This window comes from Lissotriton helveticus, chromosome 8 (genome assembly GCF_964261635.1).
Source record: "Lissotriton helveticus chromosome 8, aLisHel1.1, whole genome shotgun sequence".
Lineage (NCBI taxonomy): Eukaryota > Metazoa > Chordata > Amphibia > Caudata > Salamandridae > Lissotriton > Lissotriton helveticus.
The window spans coordinates 1505006168-1505023781 of NC_136069.1; the positions used below are offsets into that span (position 1 = coordinate 1505006168).

The 17614-nt window shown below is 47.3% G+C and overlaps 1 protein-coding gene across 2 annotated transcripts in view; it reads right to left on the bottom strand.

Moving 5' to 3' along the window:
- PCF11 (PCF11 cleavage and polyadenylation factor subunit) overlaps nt 1-17614 on the bottom strand; it is a 324271-nt gene that overhangs the window by 260922 nt on the left and 45735 nt on the right. For both annotated transcript variants that reach the window (XM_078658484.1, XM_078658483.1), the window contains exon 9: nt 8619-8718. In XM_078658484.1, the coding sequence (XP_078514610.1) occupies nt 8619-8718 (100 nt within the window). The remainder of the gene's footprint in view (nt 1-8618; nt 8719-17614) is intronic.

A 17614-nucleotide genomic window follows, 5' to 3' on the forward strand; every position in this document is an offset into this window, starting at 1 on the left:
CGACCCTGGTCTCACCAAGGCCGCCATCTGACGCCGCCACCGAGCCGCTGCTTGCACCGCGACCTGATGGGCACGGCACTCCGCACTGCTGCACTTCGCACCGCAGCACCCAAAGCCTGCTGAAGCCAGTGCTCCTGATCCCAATAGAAAGGAGCTCGACCTGCAACGCGAGTGACTTCAAGGGCATCGGCGCCCTGCATCTCTAACAGGTACTGTTTGCGGGTCTTCCCGACACAGTAGCTGGTCAGCGACGGCGCGTCCAGCCTGAAATGTAAGGATGTTTGCTCACGACGCGGTGATAGCCCCGGAAGGAGCTATCGACATCAAGGAACTGTTTTTAAAGCGTAATTTAGTAACTGTGGATTTCCAAGTACTGTATTGTGGATTCTTATCGTTTTTTTGTCTTGTATATAAAAATATTGGCTATTTTTTTCTAAAGAGGTGTTGTGTCCTTTTGTAGTGCTCACACAGTATTACTGTTGGTTCGGTGCAAATGCTTTACACACTGCCTCCAAGATAAGTCTGACTGCTCGTGCCAAGCTACCAAGGGGGTGAGCAGGGGTTATTTAAGGAGTGTAACTCATACCCGGACTAGGAAGAAGGGTACCTACTTGGACAAAGGAGCAAGCCCTTGCCAACTAGAGACCCCCAAATCTAACATAAATGTTCAAGTAAAGGAGGAAAAACGTTTTCCACTGAGTTTTGCATCCAGCTTAGGGGGCACTTTTCAAAAGAGACATGGCGTTCGACTTGGCAAATCTGTACTCATACAAGAGGATGATCTGAGGGCATTTTGTACAGAGAGAAAAATCATCATACCATGCCTGTAAGGAGGCTCACAGGGTAACTCCACACCCGAGGAAGGAATTACCCCAAGGTAGTGGGGATGAAGAGGAGATGGAGGACAATAACATCCTGTGGAGTTGAGCCAGGCAGAGACCTACACCCTTTTAGAGGGCCCATGAGGGTCCCCACGGAACAAGGCTTGGCCTTCTCTCAACACAGCCAGAGATCCATACAGGAGAGCATGGCAGCCCTGTAATTGGACAGGACTTTAGCTCTGGTGAAAGAAGATTGGCCCTAGAGGAAAGGAAGGCCAGGCTGGGCTTGAAGCTCGGAGAAGATGGTGGCAGATCTGGAGAAGCTGATGGGGGAGCCCCTGGTGTAAGGCTGTCACAAAGTGGTTGTCCCTAGCTATGTTTCAGGGGATGACATTGACAAGTATGAAAGCTCTCAAGACCAGGAAGGTGGGGGCACAACACTGTGGAACACTTTTGTCGGAGTTGGCAGAGATAGACTACTCACACTAGAGGAAATGGCAGCTGAATCCTACAGCCACATGAAGGCAGACCACGCTGAATTTTTTGGGTTAACCCCTGAAGACTATAGGCAGAAGCTTAGATCCCTTCAGAAAGATAACAGAAACATGGGTAGACTGACACCTCAGTTATGACACTGGATGGGTGAATTAAAGGCAACAAAATGTGCTCTACAGTGTGGTAAAGGAGCACATTTAAACAAATAGTAATTCAAAGAACTTGCACCCACAACTAGTAGACTCTAAGTGGTCTAGCGCCAGGGAACCGGACAAGATAGCTGATGAATAGATAAGAATCAGAGTCCCTAAAAAAACTTTAGATGGCGACTAGAAGAAAAGCAGCCAGGCCCCTCCTCAGGGGTGAAAGGGTTGGGTGTGGGAGGGAAGAGGATAAAAAGAAAGATGGCTCCGGAGAGTCCCCCAAAACAGCCTTGGGGATAGGGTTCCCAAGTCACATTCCATTCAAAGGGAAAGTGGTGTCAAGGAAAGGAATTTGACCCCTTGAAGGCAGGGGTGTGCTTGACAGGGCACAAAAGGGAGGATGCAATGCACACCAAAAAGGCACTCATTGGTGACCACTTCAAAGGGTTGGCTAGTGTAGGGATTAGATGGGAAGGTGCCAGTAGAGATCAAAAAGGGTGCACAGAGGTCCCCTTTGTGTCCATGGGTTGGGAGAACATTGAGCCTTTAGCCCACTGGAATGGTTGGGGAGGCAGGTATTAGCACTATTTTAATGTATATTGTATTCATAAACAACTGTTTTTCTGCTCAACTAAATTAGATGAGTAATGCCATCATGTGGTAGACTGTTTTAAGTATGGTGTTGACAATTGGATACCGGTGCAGAGCACTGAAAACCAATTAAGTGCCGGTGCTGAGCACTGGAAAGCACTGGCTCAAATTAAGCACTGAGCGAGGGTAAGTATGGGCAGTGGCCAAAAATTAATGGGTGGAGGTGAAGGCTCGGAGGGATACAGGTGACAGTTTTACCATGGTTGTGGCTTAACTTGTTTCCCCAGACCAGAACCTACCACAAAACTGTCAACACTGAAAATGTCACACCCTATGGCTGTGGTGGTTTAAGTGGGGAGGAGTAACTGGCCCAAAGAAGGTAGATGCTAACCCAGTGGAGTGTCTGCTGGGCAATGACTTCGAAACTTCTGCTTGTGTAGATGTAGAGAGATGTCTTCTGTTTAACATCCAACTGTCTGAGGTGATTAACTTCAACTCTTGGAGGAACCCTTCTATTCACCCTCCTCTGATGTTCTGCTGTGGGGCAAACTAGTCACTTGATTGGTTAGCCCCTCTCCTCTGGTAGGCTGTCCTCTTCCTCTTGTCCACCTTAGAAAGGGCTGCCTTACCATGGATTGCTACTCCAAGTGGGCCGCCTGCTGCGTAGCCTGTTAGCAAAAGTTCTGTTGTTGCTGCGGGCAGTGCTGATTGACTGGGGAAAAGCTGGTCACTGAAATACTCTGAAATGCAGCACCCTCATTGCCTTCGCAATATAGTTATTTTTTATTTGTTACAACGCTTCGTCCACTGCCAGCCCGAAAAGGGACTCGCCAGTCAAAGAAATTTTGATGACTGATGCCTGCACCACCAGTTTGAAGTCAGATACTCAGTCTGGGCTGTCTCCCGAGCATGGTGCCCATGAACATCTGCCTGCTAGATATGCCAGCCATATCCAGCATTGAATTAAGGCAGGAAATGATTGGTTCTTTTTGGGACTACAGCCTGGACTCGCTTTCGGAACTTAGCTCCTTAATCACGTCCCACTGTAATTGGCTGTAGCGTTTGAGAGGGGCCTTGGGGTTGGCTACCTGTGGCAAAGTCATCCTGTGCCCTGGGCACCCCCCAACTTTTTGCTGACTGGAACTGGTGGTAACTGACTCTGGGCTCTGTTTAACCAGGCCCAGGGCCCGTGCCAAGCTAAAAGGAACACATTAGAACACAGTTAAGACACCCAACATACACTAGGGTACACTATAGTATGGTGGGGTACCCCTGTAGTTGGCATGACCTACCACCTAAGCCCCTAGTATGTAATAGGGCAGGGGATTGAAACTACCTAGAAGTCTCCAGTATCCTGGGGCATGGCAGTTTAGAGACCAGCAGATTCTCTGCATCAGCATGTGTGCAGTGCTGAAGCCGGAGGTCAGTTAAAAGCTGCACTGATGGCAGGACAGCTTTTAAACCTTAAATTGTGCTTAAACTCGACTTTGAGGGTAGGGGCCCTTAAAAATTAAAAACCTACCATGTTTTTGCATATTAGGGACACCCAGGGTCACCCCTAGGTATCCCAGGGGTGGGGGGTCAGTTATCTATAAGGAGCGCCCTTATAAAATGAGTTTTTAGTAGCCTGGGTAAAGTGAAATTTTACATTTCACTCCCCACATTGTCTTAAAGAGGTGCTCAAATTCGACTTTGATGCTGGAAGAATTGGGTAAGGGTGATCTGCAATATTTCGGCAGATTCAGAACCCCTGATGTCTCCCCTAGTTGCACAGGGGATGGGGGTCCGGTAGAAATTTGGGAAATACTTATAAAATATGGTTTTATTAGCCCTGATGCTACAAAAGTGGCGCAAGCACGGAAACAGCTATGACACACATAATTGATGACGCCCTCCAAATTCTTGATCGCAATGAGTCCTGCCTCCTCATCCTTCTTGACCTCTCGTCAGCATTTGACACGGTCAAACATGAGAACTTGCTGGAGCTGCTAAGCACTAGAATGGGTCTATCGGGAACTGTTCTCAAATGGTTTTCGTCCTTCCTTCACAACCGGTCTCAGAAGTTCAAGATCGACAATGTGCTATCTTCACCTGTGCCTGCAGATCTAGGTGTTCCACAAGGATCCTCCCTCTCCCCCACATTGTTCAACCTCATCATGGAACCGCTCGCCACCTTGCTCCAAGCTTCCAATGTCCAATTCCATATGTACGCCGGCGACACACAACTTTACCTAAAGCTTCAATCCCCGGAAGATATCAAACATCTGAATTCCACGCTTATTAACACTCAATCTTGGCTAGCCGATAATCATCTCAAACTAAATGCTCTGAAAACTGAGTTCCTACTCATCTCACCCCCGGCGAAAATTTCCACCACCCAAACATGGCTCAATAACCTAACAGCACTCAATGTCCAACCCACCATCGTGGACTCAGCGAAATCCCTAGGCATCACACTCGACGCCAAGCTCAACATGCAGCAGCACGTCAGCAAAGCCACAAAAACAGCTAATTTCCAAATCAACACACTGAGGAAAATTAAACCCTTCCTCCCTGCTGAAGACTTCCAAACTGCTGTACAAGCGTTAGTCATCCCTCGAATAGACTACGGAATTGTGGCCCTCAGCGGACTCCCGCTATCCACAACAGCATCCTTAAGAGCCTCCCTGAACGCTGCCGCGAGACTCATTACTGGCTCAAGAAAACATTCGCATATATCCCCAGACTTAAAGTCCCTAAAATGGCTGCCTTTTGAAGCCAGAATTCAGCTAAAAATTGCAGTTATGACACACGCGGCCGTGCACCACAATGCACCCAACTACCTCGCTCAAAAGTTGTCTATATCAGGAGGTTCGAGATCCAATAGAAGTTCAAAAAATCTACTCCTGAAACCTCGTAGATTCCGGAAAGAGAAAACATACAAGCGCTCCTTCTCAGGAATGGCACCCAGGATCTGGAATGCGCTCCCCCCTGAAACCAGGCGTATCTCCTCCACTGCACTCTTCAAAAAAGAGGTGAAAACCATCCTTCTGGCCAAGATCTCCTGAACCTTATAGGTGCTGGATCAGAGACCCTGCACTGCTTTGTATCAATGCTCACCTTGTCCTTGGGCATTATACTTCTACTTGATGGGGACACTACTACGCTACTTTCTTACTACCGACCAATATATGATACACGTTGGTTCACTGATTCACTCTCCCGATGCCCCCACTCAGTGCTCTCTCTGTACTAAAACATTGGTATAAGCCTTCCACTCACCCAAGGTGTACCTGAACACCTCTGTAGTGGGATCAATGACTTGTGCCGTCTTATATTACTGGTTTACCTGATAGGATAATAATAACATACATAAAACATATCAATATACAATCATGTTAGTGACTACTACACTGCTCCCTTTACCTCTGTTCATTCCTACTGCCCCTACCCTGTCCTTGTGAAGCGCTCTGATATCTGTAAGGATCTTGTTCGCGCTATATAAAACTTTGAATAAATAAATTAAATAAATAAATAAATGTGGGGGTTTTGTTTCTAATTCTGGGGGTCGCCACACTGATGTACGTAGGGACATTCCCTTTATGTATTAGGGGTCTTGTGTGGAAGCATAGGCTGGCTCTTTATAAGCTTCTTTCCCCTGATTCAGTTTGCTACGAGCATGGGCAGGTAACGGTTTGTTTTTTGGGAGGATATGAAAGTTTTCAGTAGGAAGCACGAGTCCTCCTTTTCCTCCTCCAGTTGGACCCTGTATGTGTCTGCAACCGATTTGAAGAGGCTGGTGTACAAGGATAGGTCGTCCAGCGGCATAGGCCTCGACGGATAGTTATCCACGCCCACCTCAAACTGGTCATGTTCCTCGAACAAACTCCTGTTCCTACTCATGCAGCTCTGGGATCGGGGGCACCTCTATGTCTGCTTTCACATCCTTCGCCTCGGTTTCTGAAAGTCTTGCTGGGAAGCAAACATCCTTCACGTTGACTGTAGGAAGCTGGCTTTGTATATACAATAACAAAGTACGGTATAATGTGCCTTGAGTCCAGGGGATCCCCTGGGGCTTTACGAGGCTAAAGTAAATAATACTAAATGCTCTCTTTTGTGGTAGAGTGCTCCAACAGGCTTATCAAAGGGCTGTGTTAGGAATTTGTTGTACAAGCTCGGGCAAGAAATGATAACACACAATGACTTAATTCGAGGCCAATTGTTTGTAAAAATATTACTTTTTGTATGTTTATGACTAGAACCAAAGATACTTTGTTGCAGTAAAAGTATTAAAAGGGGACATTTTTGAACAGTTCAAAGTTAACATTTTTAAGGAAAATAATCATGCAATCTCACAGGGTAGTACACAGCTTAAAAATCCAGTCTTTGGTTTTGAGTACAGACACTGGGCATGGGTCAGGAAAATGTATAGACTGCCCCATCAGCAGCACTGGGACGACGGGGTGCAGAGGTCAAATTCGGTCACTGGGGCCCAATGTCAGTCAATGGAGATTGGGGGCACGAAAAGAAGCGCGGGGTGCAGGTAGGTAAAATCAGGGGAGCAGGTAGGTAAAATAAGGGTTGGGGGTCAATCTCCAGGGGTTAGGACCAGCACGGGGGGGCCAAGAGACTGCACCAAACCCACAATAATCCGGGTGCAAAATGCCAACACAGCGTCGGGCACAAAATGCAAAGCAATGGAGACTGAAGATTTTGAACAAAGACTGCAGGCTCTGAGCAAGAGGCTGGAAAAGGGACCCGTGGCTCTGGAGGTAAGTTGGTGTGATGAGGAACTTGGGGACACGGTTGGTTGAGGTCCCCAAGGCCATGGGGCTGCGGGTGCAAGGGTGTCATTGGGTTCTTCGACGCAGAGGTAGCTTTCGAGGACTTAAGTGTCTGAAAACTTAGTGTCTGAGCATTTCAGCGCCTTTGTTACCTTCTGTACCGGTTGCCTACTTCCTCCCTGTTTCCATCTTTTCAGCATCTCCGGTGCTGGTTATGGTATCCAACTCCCCTTCCTGCACTGATTCACCTCATCAATGTTACCTGTAACCTCGTTGGAGAGACCATGGATTCCTGTGGGTTAGTTACTGTCAGAGTCTTGCCTGGAGTGTCTTCAGGACCAATTTGGCTCTAGCTTTGCAATCTTTGAGATGATCTTCCTTTGCAAGAAATTGGAAACCTTGTGTGGATCCCTCCACGCGAACTTGTAGTGGCAGCTGGGGCATAATTTAAAGGCGGCATTCTCCATGACACTATGCTGCCTTCCTCCTCTTCATTGTCCAGCCATGTGCTGCTCACCAGCAGGGTCTCCCGTCGGGGAAGAGAGGCACCTCTTCTCTGTTCTTCCCATGGTCTCCAGTACCTGTGGTAAACCACTGTATTGCCTGCCCCCCTTCCGTCACCCCCATTTACAAAGACTTCAGACAAACGTTGTGAGAGTCTGTTGCCAAAATCGGTTTGAAGCATTCCATCTTCAAGGGTGGCCATTCATGTACATTGCCAAACGTTTTAGTAACAAAACCTCAACAAAGAGTGAAATCAATGGGAGCAGACCGTCAGATCCTTGTCGGATGGTCTGGAAAGTGGAGCGGACATTGCAGGGGTCGTGCTTATGTGCAAGCAGAGTGGTGACAAAAGACTATGGTTCCACTTCAAGGCACGCAGTAGTTGCAAGAGTTTACAGTACCTGTTTGGCACCTGGGAAGATTCATACTGTGAAGAATCTACAGTTAAAACTAAAATAAGAAATTTGATCCCAAACATCTGTGGAACTCTTCACTGCTCAGACCACGAATGGAAATCTGGGAAGAAGGCTCTACCATTACCAATAGTCTTTGCTGTCGTGGAGTTAAGAGGGAGTATCAGATCTATACATAAAGTATCTTGCAGGCAGTAGTCCCATGCATGAAAGTTAAAGAAAAGACCATTTTAGTGCTGCCCTTATCTGCAAAACTGGTGAAATGGGAAATGCCAGAGCCTGGGTTGGTTGGGTTAGGATGTTGAAGCAGGTGGAAAGTCCAGATTGCTGCAGTGCAGACCAGGCTGAGCCAAGCACTACAGGGGTGGGACCTAGGCAGGACCATGGTGCTACAGTTCTCTGAACAAGCAGGTGAGAGAGGCCCACAGACACAAAACGAGACAACGGTGTGGGTCAAGTGGCTCTTAATGACAGTCACAATCTGAATGCCACTACTCAGTGGAACAAAGTTATTCCATAACTGTGCGACTTAACATCTTCCAAAACATTTACACCTTTGCTAATGGGGGCTTTGATTGTGGGTGGATAGATGGCAGAGAGTGTGTTGTGTTTACATGGGGTAGGCAGAGGCTGTTTGGTGTCCAGTGCAGTCCATCTCATTTCACCTCATCAGTGGGCATTTGCCAGGAATCACAATACATTGCAAATAAGGCAATAGTAAGGATAATCTACAGGACAAGATTTACAGGGGAGTATAACGATGTTTTGGGGCACTTCTGCGCTTTAGGCTAGTTATCACTGCAACACATCGCTCAATCTACGGACTGCTCCATGTTATAAATATTTTTAAAGAAAACTGTAAATACAACACCAAAATAAACTTCATACCTGGTTGACTTTTACCAAACTGTCCTGGGTCTTGAGTTGGCAGAAACGGTTGCGCTGGATTAAAGTGTACAGGTTGGGTCATGCCAGACAGAACAGGAACCTATCAAGAAGTAAGGAAAGTAATAAAGTTTGAGCATTTAGTAGCTCCGAGCTGACCTATTTGTACCACTTGCATTATTGATTTAACTTTTTACTATGCTCCCTCCTATGCTTACCCCTCCCCACTTATTACCCACAAGTACGCCATATCTAATGGCCTGTTATGTATACTCTGTAAAGCGCTCTGATATCTGCAAAGATCTGGTTCGCGCTATATAAAACTTTCAAAATAAAATAAATAAATAACTGAAAATGTATTCTTATATATACACCTCATGATTCAACAAATTACACCCAGTCCATAATCTGGTTCTGAAGGCCAAGCTTTCATAGGTTAAAAAAAGAATTCGCTGGCGCCAACGAAAGCTTCCACAAGATCTTCAAGCCAAAAGTTGTTGGGCGAGCAGGGTTTTCACTCTGAGGACAAACGCTGCTAGCAGATATCATGCTTAATCGAGTGAGCAAGGAATGGAATGAACATTGCTGTATGGACTTGGGCAAACAAGTAAATAAATAGCAACTTGTAAATTATCCCGTAATAATTTCCACAAGCACCCTCAATGGATCCAACATATATTCAATGTATATCAATGCACACAATGACATGCTGGGATTACCACTTCTCTATACAGAGCAATTTAGACCAATAAAGCCAAGCAATGGTGCTGGTTAATGTAAATTCATCTTGATTGAGGAAACGTAACTTACCTATAACACTGGTACTCAACAGAAGTTCACAGCTTCCACTATGAGATGTGTAAGTGAATACAGCAATATCTTAACCTTGCAGTACTAAATTGGATAGGATTAGCACAAACGGCTCCATGGTTCTGCGAATAAGCAACTTAATCTTCCCCATTAAGCTTCAATATATGAAGATTCGGCTAAGGTACAATCTGTGACTGGGATGGGCGCTCCATTTGAGGAGTGAAAGAAGTCTACAAACTGAGTTACTGTTGAGCAAGGAAGGTCTTAACAGTATCAAGCTTAAGTTGACATCAGATGGATCAATGACCTACTGCAAGAATATGGATAAAATGAAAGTATGTGCCATTATCGTAAAGTAAACAGGGAGGAAGGTGGTTAGCCCTTGTCATGCTTGGTACCTCGCCTTCAAGAAAGGCAAGTGAACCTGTATGCACTTAAGCTGGCTAAACCTGGGTTAGTTTTCACATCTAGAGACCGAGACGACATTGCTACTTCCCAACATGCTCGGGACAGCCTCGCTATCTCGAGGAGGTAACCATAATATTTGATTTGAGAACAAACTATAATCTTGCAAAAGGACGAGTCGAATTAAAAAAAAAAAGGCACAACATAAATCATACACTTATTACTTACTCTCACACACATACTGCAGCTTTTAAACACCCAACATGGTTTTCAGGAGGAAGGAGACAAGCCAATAGGTTTAAAGTACATAAGAAACAAGCATTTGCAATGCCATAGGAGTTGCATTTGCGAGAGTTAGAGCCATTGTTGCGAATGACTGTTTTTACCCATGTGTTTTGGTTTGGGGTGAAATTGTGTGTGTTGGATTGGAATTGTTAGTAGTGGAATTGTGTGGTGTGTAGAGTATTTGTGCAGTGGAATTATGTAGCAGTAGGAATAGATAGGGTTGACAGCAAGGAAGACAGAGAGGGATAGGCAGTTTGTGCATGAAGTGGTGAATGAACTCCAGATAGAGGAGCAAACAGTGTGAGATAAAGAGAGAAAGAAGCGCCACATAAAGAGGGAGGGAGCGCCTGTGTATGCAGCGGACACCAAGAAGAGGATTAGAGGGTGGGTTTGACCTTGAAAAGACACGGGGAAATAAACTGTGGCTGGAAGACCTTAAGTGAACCACATGCGAGAGGCGGAAAGAGTGTGCAGGAGAGAAGGGTAAGAGATGGTGCAAAAGAGACGAGTGGGAGGGGTAAATAGAAAGGGTGGTGTAGAGGTAGACCAATGCACAGAGCATGATGGTACAGCAAGGTAGCAGTTCATAGAAGCCAACATTGTGAAACAGTTAAAAGAGTGTTGTGGGGGGGCCTGGCTACCAGCCGATTAAGATGGCTGCTTAGCCCAGGAGCTCCGGGGAGAACGCAGACCTACAACCGATCCGTTCATAAATCTGGGCACATACAGACCCCCCCTCCCAAGAGCCTGAGCCTGGACCCGCGGCCGAGCGGCACCAGCCGGTGAAAGTACGGTAACAATCTGATGCCGGCAAGTGATAATACCACCGACGACGTAGGGGCGGCCTAATTGCCGAACGCAGCCGGGGCCTAAAGTGCGCTGTAACACCGAAAAGGGACGCAAATTCCCCGGCCTGCAGTTAGGATCTCACGCCGGAAGGAGGCAACGGCAGGAAGCGACCACGGACACCCAACGACGAAGCGGCAGAGAGGTGCGAGCGGACTGAAGCTCAACACCAAGGAAGGGGGGAATTGGGAGCGCAAAATCCTTAGAACACCTAAAAGCGCAGCGGAGACCCAGGAAGTCCGTTCCGCAACAGTGACGGCGGAAGGTACGTGGCATCGCCCCCGCTCCAGTAGCGTGTTCAGATTCCGCTGGGTCAGATAACTTTAAGGCAGCCACGTCAACTACTCAAGAACCCTGGGGAAGGAGAGCTGTGAAAGCCTTTGCACGCAGATTAGCTCAAAGACTAATTGGGGATTTACTGCTGTGAGTACCATCAACCATCCCACGCGCCGCGTAGGCAGACCGGAGAAAGGCACAGAGCACGCTACACCTACAACCCGCAGTCAAACGAAGCAGCGGTACAGCGCACTAGCCCATACGAAGTGCTGTCTGGCGACCAGGGCTACGGGAGGGAACGGGCCGGTCCCAACCTACCCGCGCCCCCTACGGGAAGACTACATGGGAAAACAGAGGGCTGCGCAGTGGCACTGAGAAGCGCTAGGGATACACTACAGGACTAACGGACACACTCAAGGCGCAGACACGTTTCCTGGTACCGCTGAAACCGCGGGCACAGTGGAATATAGACGTGTAGGGAGGGTCGTCCTATTCACAGCGGAGCGCGCTAACTGAGACACGGTAACCTCCATTAAACCACGTTCAAGGAAGAGTGCTGATCCATTGTGGGAGACGCAACCCACTACACGTAGGGTGAAATAATGGCGGGCAGAGGGCCTAGAAACACAGCAGCCCAAGCTAAATTGGAGAAATTCGCCTTTGAAAAAAACTCTGCATCACAGTCGGAAGGACGTGCGTCCACGGGCAAAAACCCAAGACTGAGATGGGACGAAGAAGATCACCCTCGAAGACATCATGGCAGGCTTAACGAATGAAGCGATACAAAAGGGGATGATGGACGGAGCGTTTGAGCAAATCAAACATTTACCCCCAGTCAACTGATCTGGGTTTAATCCATCACCATTCTTTAGCCCACTCAGCCACCCCAGTTCAGACATGGCCATATGCAAATCAGTCTGACCCTGTGCCTCATGGGAACAGTCCAGCCGAACTGCAAAGCCATGTCTTCCCTGGACCGGAAAGAAGCATCCTGGGACCGGTTTCGGATTCATAATCCTCATCAGCCAGGCTATCTTGAATCCAGTGGCCAAGTGAGCAAGGGACTCACGTCTGACCATACCCTGCCAACTTAGGGCGTATAAAGCGGCCTTAACGAACAAAGCGATACAAAAGGGGATGATGGAAGGAGCGTTTGAGCAAATCAAACACTCACCCCCAGTCAACTGATCTGGGTTTAATCCATCACCATTCTTTAGCCCACTCAGCCACCCCAGTTCAGACATGGCCATATGCAAATCAGTCTTAACGAATGTCCAAAACACGGTTGGCTCTATATCCACAGATGTCTCCCTCCTGCGAGCAGACCTCCACAAAATGGCGGATAGGGTAAAAGAGGTGGAGATAGTGGCGAAATCGCTGGTGACGGATACATCGGAACTCCAAACTGAAGTTGCCTTACTCACAAAAGAACAAACTGCTCGCAGACAAACTGGACGATCAGGAAGGACGCACAGGACGCAATAATGTGCGAATAATTGGAATTCCGGAGACAGAAGGCAAGCAAGCAATGGACCTGTACGTGGAAGAGCCTGCTCGCAGACAAACTGGACGATCAGGAAGGACGCACACGACGCAATAATGTGCGAATAATTGGAATTCCGGAGACAGAAGGCAAGCAAGCAATGGACCTGTACGTGGAAGAGCTAGTGAAGACAGGACTACAACCCAAGGGACTCTCCAACTTTTACTACGTATACAAAAAGACACACCTATAGTCTCATTCATGTGTTTAAAAAGATCACCTATAGTGAAGCCCTGCCACTCTCGAACCTAACTCAAGTGTAATTTATCATTAAGGGGGAGACATCCCTTAAGGATTAGAACCCTCACTCACCCAAGGGGGACATGCTTCATCATATGGGTCCTCCTTACCAGCGTCGAAAACCTAGTCGTCACTGGGAGCTGCTACTTCAAAGTTTAAGGAAGGAGCTCAGAGATGTTTTGTGGGAGAAGGATGGGTGCTAAACCCATATGTGAGAATGAGGCGTGTAGTGAGGTATGCAGCGCTGTGTGAAAAGGAATAGAATGTCAATTAAAACTGTCTAGATAGAAATCACTGACATTTGTTTTATTAATGTGTTCTACCGGACAGGATTAAAATGAAACAGCACAGTGGTATGGATATATAACCACTGTCACTTTGTGGTCAACATGTTTCAGCCTGTTGATCAGACCTTTGTATCAGCGGCTTTCTTCAGGACCAGATATAATTGTGCTATGCTGCTGCAAAATGTGAAAATAATGAAATATATTCAACACTGGTATTCCTGTTTATCCTTCGTTTATCGGGTTATACCGCAAGGTATCTATGGATAGAAGACAAACAAGCATTGGCATTGCCAATAGGTCTCGCTTGTGGGACCTTATAAGTATTTATTTTTGCAGCACAATATCCTTGGTGCAACAAGGATATTGTGCTGCAAAACTAAATACTTATAAGGTCCCACAAGCGAGACCTATTGGCAATGCCAATGCTGGTTTCTTTTTAGTATTTGTGTTCTTTGCGCATGAGTGGGAGCCGCGTGCTCGAAGGAATGTACACAAATACACGTTTAAATGGATATAAAGCAAGGGATAGCGTGCCAAGGTGCACACTAGCTCAAAGGGAGGGTAATTGGCTTGCAGATGTCACCTGAACGCTGCTGCGATGGCTTCGTTGAACAAAAATGCCCTTTTTCGGTAACATGTTACATTTTACACTACATGCATCTCGCATGACTCGAAACAATAACAATATCTCGTGCTCATTTACATCGCTGACGCAACTTCTTAAGAGTAGCACGGGGGGGGGGGGGAGAATGAAGACATTACCTTAATGCACATTGCCTGGGATAATGCAGAGCGGCTGATGGAAAAAAAGGGCAGCCTGCCGGCTTTTTTTCAGACCCATGGCAAATCACACGGATATCTGCAAACTTAGCAGGGTTACAGAGGGCCATAGCTCCAAGCATGTTGTCCTCTTATGTTTGTTATGCCAAAAATCGTTTGGTTTTCGTAGGGTGGGGAGGGAGAGCGCCTTTGTGTCTGATGGCAGAGTTTTTTTTATTCTCCAGAGCTTGTTTTTGTTCGTAATTTCTCAGATTCGGCATGTTCAAAGACATGTTCCAAGGAGTGCTGCTACGGCCTGGGGGAAGCTGGCTGGGGAGGGGGAGGAGAAATGAATGTAAGGCTGTGTTTGCGGGGAGAGAGAGGGGAGGTGCTGGAGCTGGGGAACAGAGTTTATGGGCCAAAAGCGCGTGCCTGTGGCCACGTGAACGTCAAGAAAACCGCAGGAACGAAGCCCTTGGTTTGACGAGGATTTTCAGGACATGAATTCTCGCTCCGCTCGATGCGCTTGCGCGCATCGATAGGTTGCGAGACCTAAAAACAGGGAAGGGAAAGAAAGTTCGAGAGAGAAAAGGGCACAAACAGTAAATAAATAGTAACGCATTGATAAGCAATTAAGCCGCAGTGTATAAATGAGAATCCACTGTCTCGATCGGTACAAATGTCAGTGATTTCTACCTAGACAGTTTTACTTAACTTTCTATTCCTTTTCACACAGCGCTGCATACCTCACTACACTCATCATTCTCACATATGGGTTTAGCACCCATCCTTCTCCCACAAAACATCTGAGCTCCTTCCTTAAACTTTGAAGTAGCAGCTCCCAGTGACGACTAGGTTTTCGACGCTGGTAAGGAGGACCCATATGATGAAGCATGTCACCCTCGGGTGAGTGAGGGTTCTAATCCTGAAGGGATGTCTCCCCCTTAATGATAAATTACACTCTAGTTAGGTTCGAGAGTGGCAGGGCTTCACTGCATGTGATCTTTTTAAACACATGAATGAGACTATAGGTGTGTCTTTTTGTCATCGTGGATTCGGCGAAATCCCTAGGCATCACACTCGACGCCAAGCTCAACATGCAGCAGCACGTTAGCAAAGCCACAAAAGGAGCTAATTTCCAAATCAACACACTGAGGAAAATTAAACTCTTCCTCCCTGCCGAAGACTTCCAAACTGCTGTACAAGCTTTAGTCATCCCTCGAATAGACTACGGAATTGTGGCCCTCAGCGGTCTCCCGCTATCCACAACAGCACCCTTAAGAGCCTCCTTGAACGCTGCCGCGAGACTCATTACTGGCTCAAGAAAACATTCGCATATATCCCCAGACTTAAAGTCTCTAAAATGGCTGCCTTTTGAAGCCAGAATACAGCTAAAAATTGCAGTTATGACACACGCGGCCGTGCACCACAATGCACCCAACTACCTCGCTCAAAAGTTGTCTATATCAGGAGGTTCGAGATCCAATAGAAGTACAAAAAATCTACTCCTGAAACCTCGTAGATTCCGGAAAGAGAAAACATGCAAGCGCTCCTTCTCAGGAATGGCACCCAGGATCTGGAATGCTCTCCCTCCTGAAACCAGGCTTATCTCCTCCACTGCACTCTTCAAGAAAGAGGTGAAAACCATCCTTCTGGCCAAGATCTCGTGAACTTTATAGGTGCTGGATCAGAGACTCTGCATCGCTTTGTATCACTGATCACCTTGTCCTTTGGCACTATACTCCTACTTGATGGTGACACAACTACGCTACTCTCTTACTACCGACCAATATATGATACACTTTGGTTTATTGAATCACCCTCCCGATGCCCCCACCCAGTGTTCTCTCTATCTTAAGAAATTGGTATAAGCCATCCACACATCCAAGGTTTACCTGAACCCTTCTGTAGTGGGATCAATGACTTGTGCCGTCTTATATTACTTGTTTACCTGATTGTATATTAATATGTTTTCTGTACGTTATTATTATCCTACTATGTTAGTGACTATTATACTGCTCCCATTATCTCTGTTCATTCCTGCTGCCCCTACCCCTGTCTCTGTGAAGCGCTCTGATATCTGTAAGGATCTTGTTCGCGCTATATAAAACTTTGAATAAATAAATAAATCCTACAGACCGCAAGAACCTCCCCACCACTACGAATACAGAACTCAACAATAACTTTCTTCCCGGATTATACGGCAGCAGTGTCCAAACGCAGGCGGAGCTTCCTGGACGTTAAGAAAGCACTTAGAGCGAGGGAACTGCCATACTCGATGCTTTTCCCGGCAAAACTTAGAGTGGTGGCTGATGGGCGGACGTGGTTTTTTGAGACACCAGAGGCAGCGCAAGACTGGATGGACGGGTGGCGACAAATGGGACGCAGCAATCGGGGAAACAGCTATCACCGCCGACGTGAGGAAGAAGAGGAGTCCGGTACACAAGAAATCAGACAACCGGAACCAGGGCACCCCTCGGAACATGAAGAAGTTGAGAAGGAGACAGCACTGACACTGATATCGAAAACTGCTGGCGAACACTATCATCACACTGAATCACGGCTGGGGCGGCTGTGGAAGCGGACTGATGCAGGCCTTGGAGGGCACGAGGGTCTGGGGACTCCACTGGTTCTTTTACCCCGGACACGCAAGTACTTTAATGTTGGGTGGGGGAGAGCGCACTGCTAAGTTGGGGTGGCGGGAAGTTACAAAACCACGCAGCAGGGAGGCAGGGAGGGTGGGGTGGTATCGGGAGGGGAAGTTAACAGTTTCGATTCTTTGTTTACAACTGTTCGAAGCACTGAAGACAGAGGCATACGACGATCAGTAGATAGGTTACTAGCTCAAGCACGCATTACAGATAGCAGACATTGCGTTTCTCTGCGCACAATGTTAGGTCGCGGCACGAATGCACGTCCTGACACAACCCGTTATGTCCGCACCAAGTTAGCACCACATCTATGGCACACAACACACAGCATACTAACGCAGACGTGACCACACAAGAGACCTCGCCCATCCCCCTTAAAATTGTAACTTGGAATGTGAGGGGACTGGGAGACAAGATAGAGAGGTTTGGTCCTACAGGCTTTAAAGCGACACAGCCCAGCACTGGCACTCCTACAAGAAACACACCTCACAGGGTCAGCATGTAAGGCATTGGACAGGTGGGGATACAAAATGGCGGCACACTCTGAATTCTCCACGGGATCTAGAGGCACAGGCATTCTGGTTAAAAAGTCTTTCACGTTTATAATCTTGCAGACAAAAATAGATGACCAGGGACGATTTGCAGCGGTGCAGGGTCAATGGGAAGGTAGGCTCCTGAACATGGTCTTGGTTTACATACCCCCGGCACTTCACGACGCGGCTCTACCGGCACTCTGAGACTTCCTACTGGCACTACCGGAGGGGGATCTCATCGTAGGAGGGGACTTCAATACCACAATCGATGTGGCACTAGATAGATTCCCCGCTCGAACACAGACACCTGGGCCCTCACTGTTCCAAGGGTTTATTGAAGCACTGGGCCTCAGACATCTGGAGA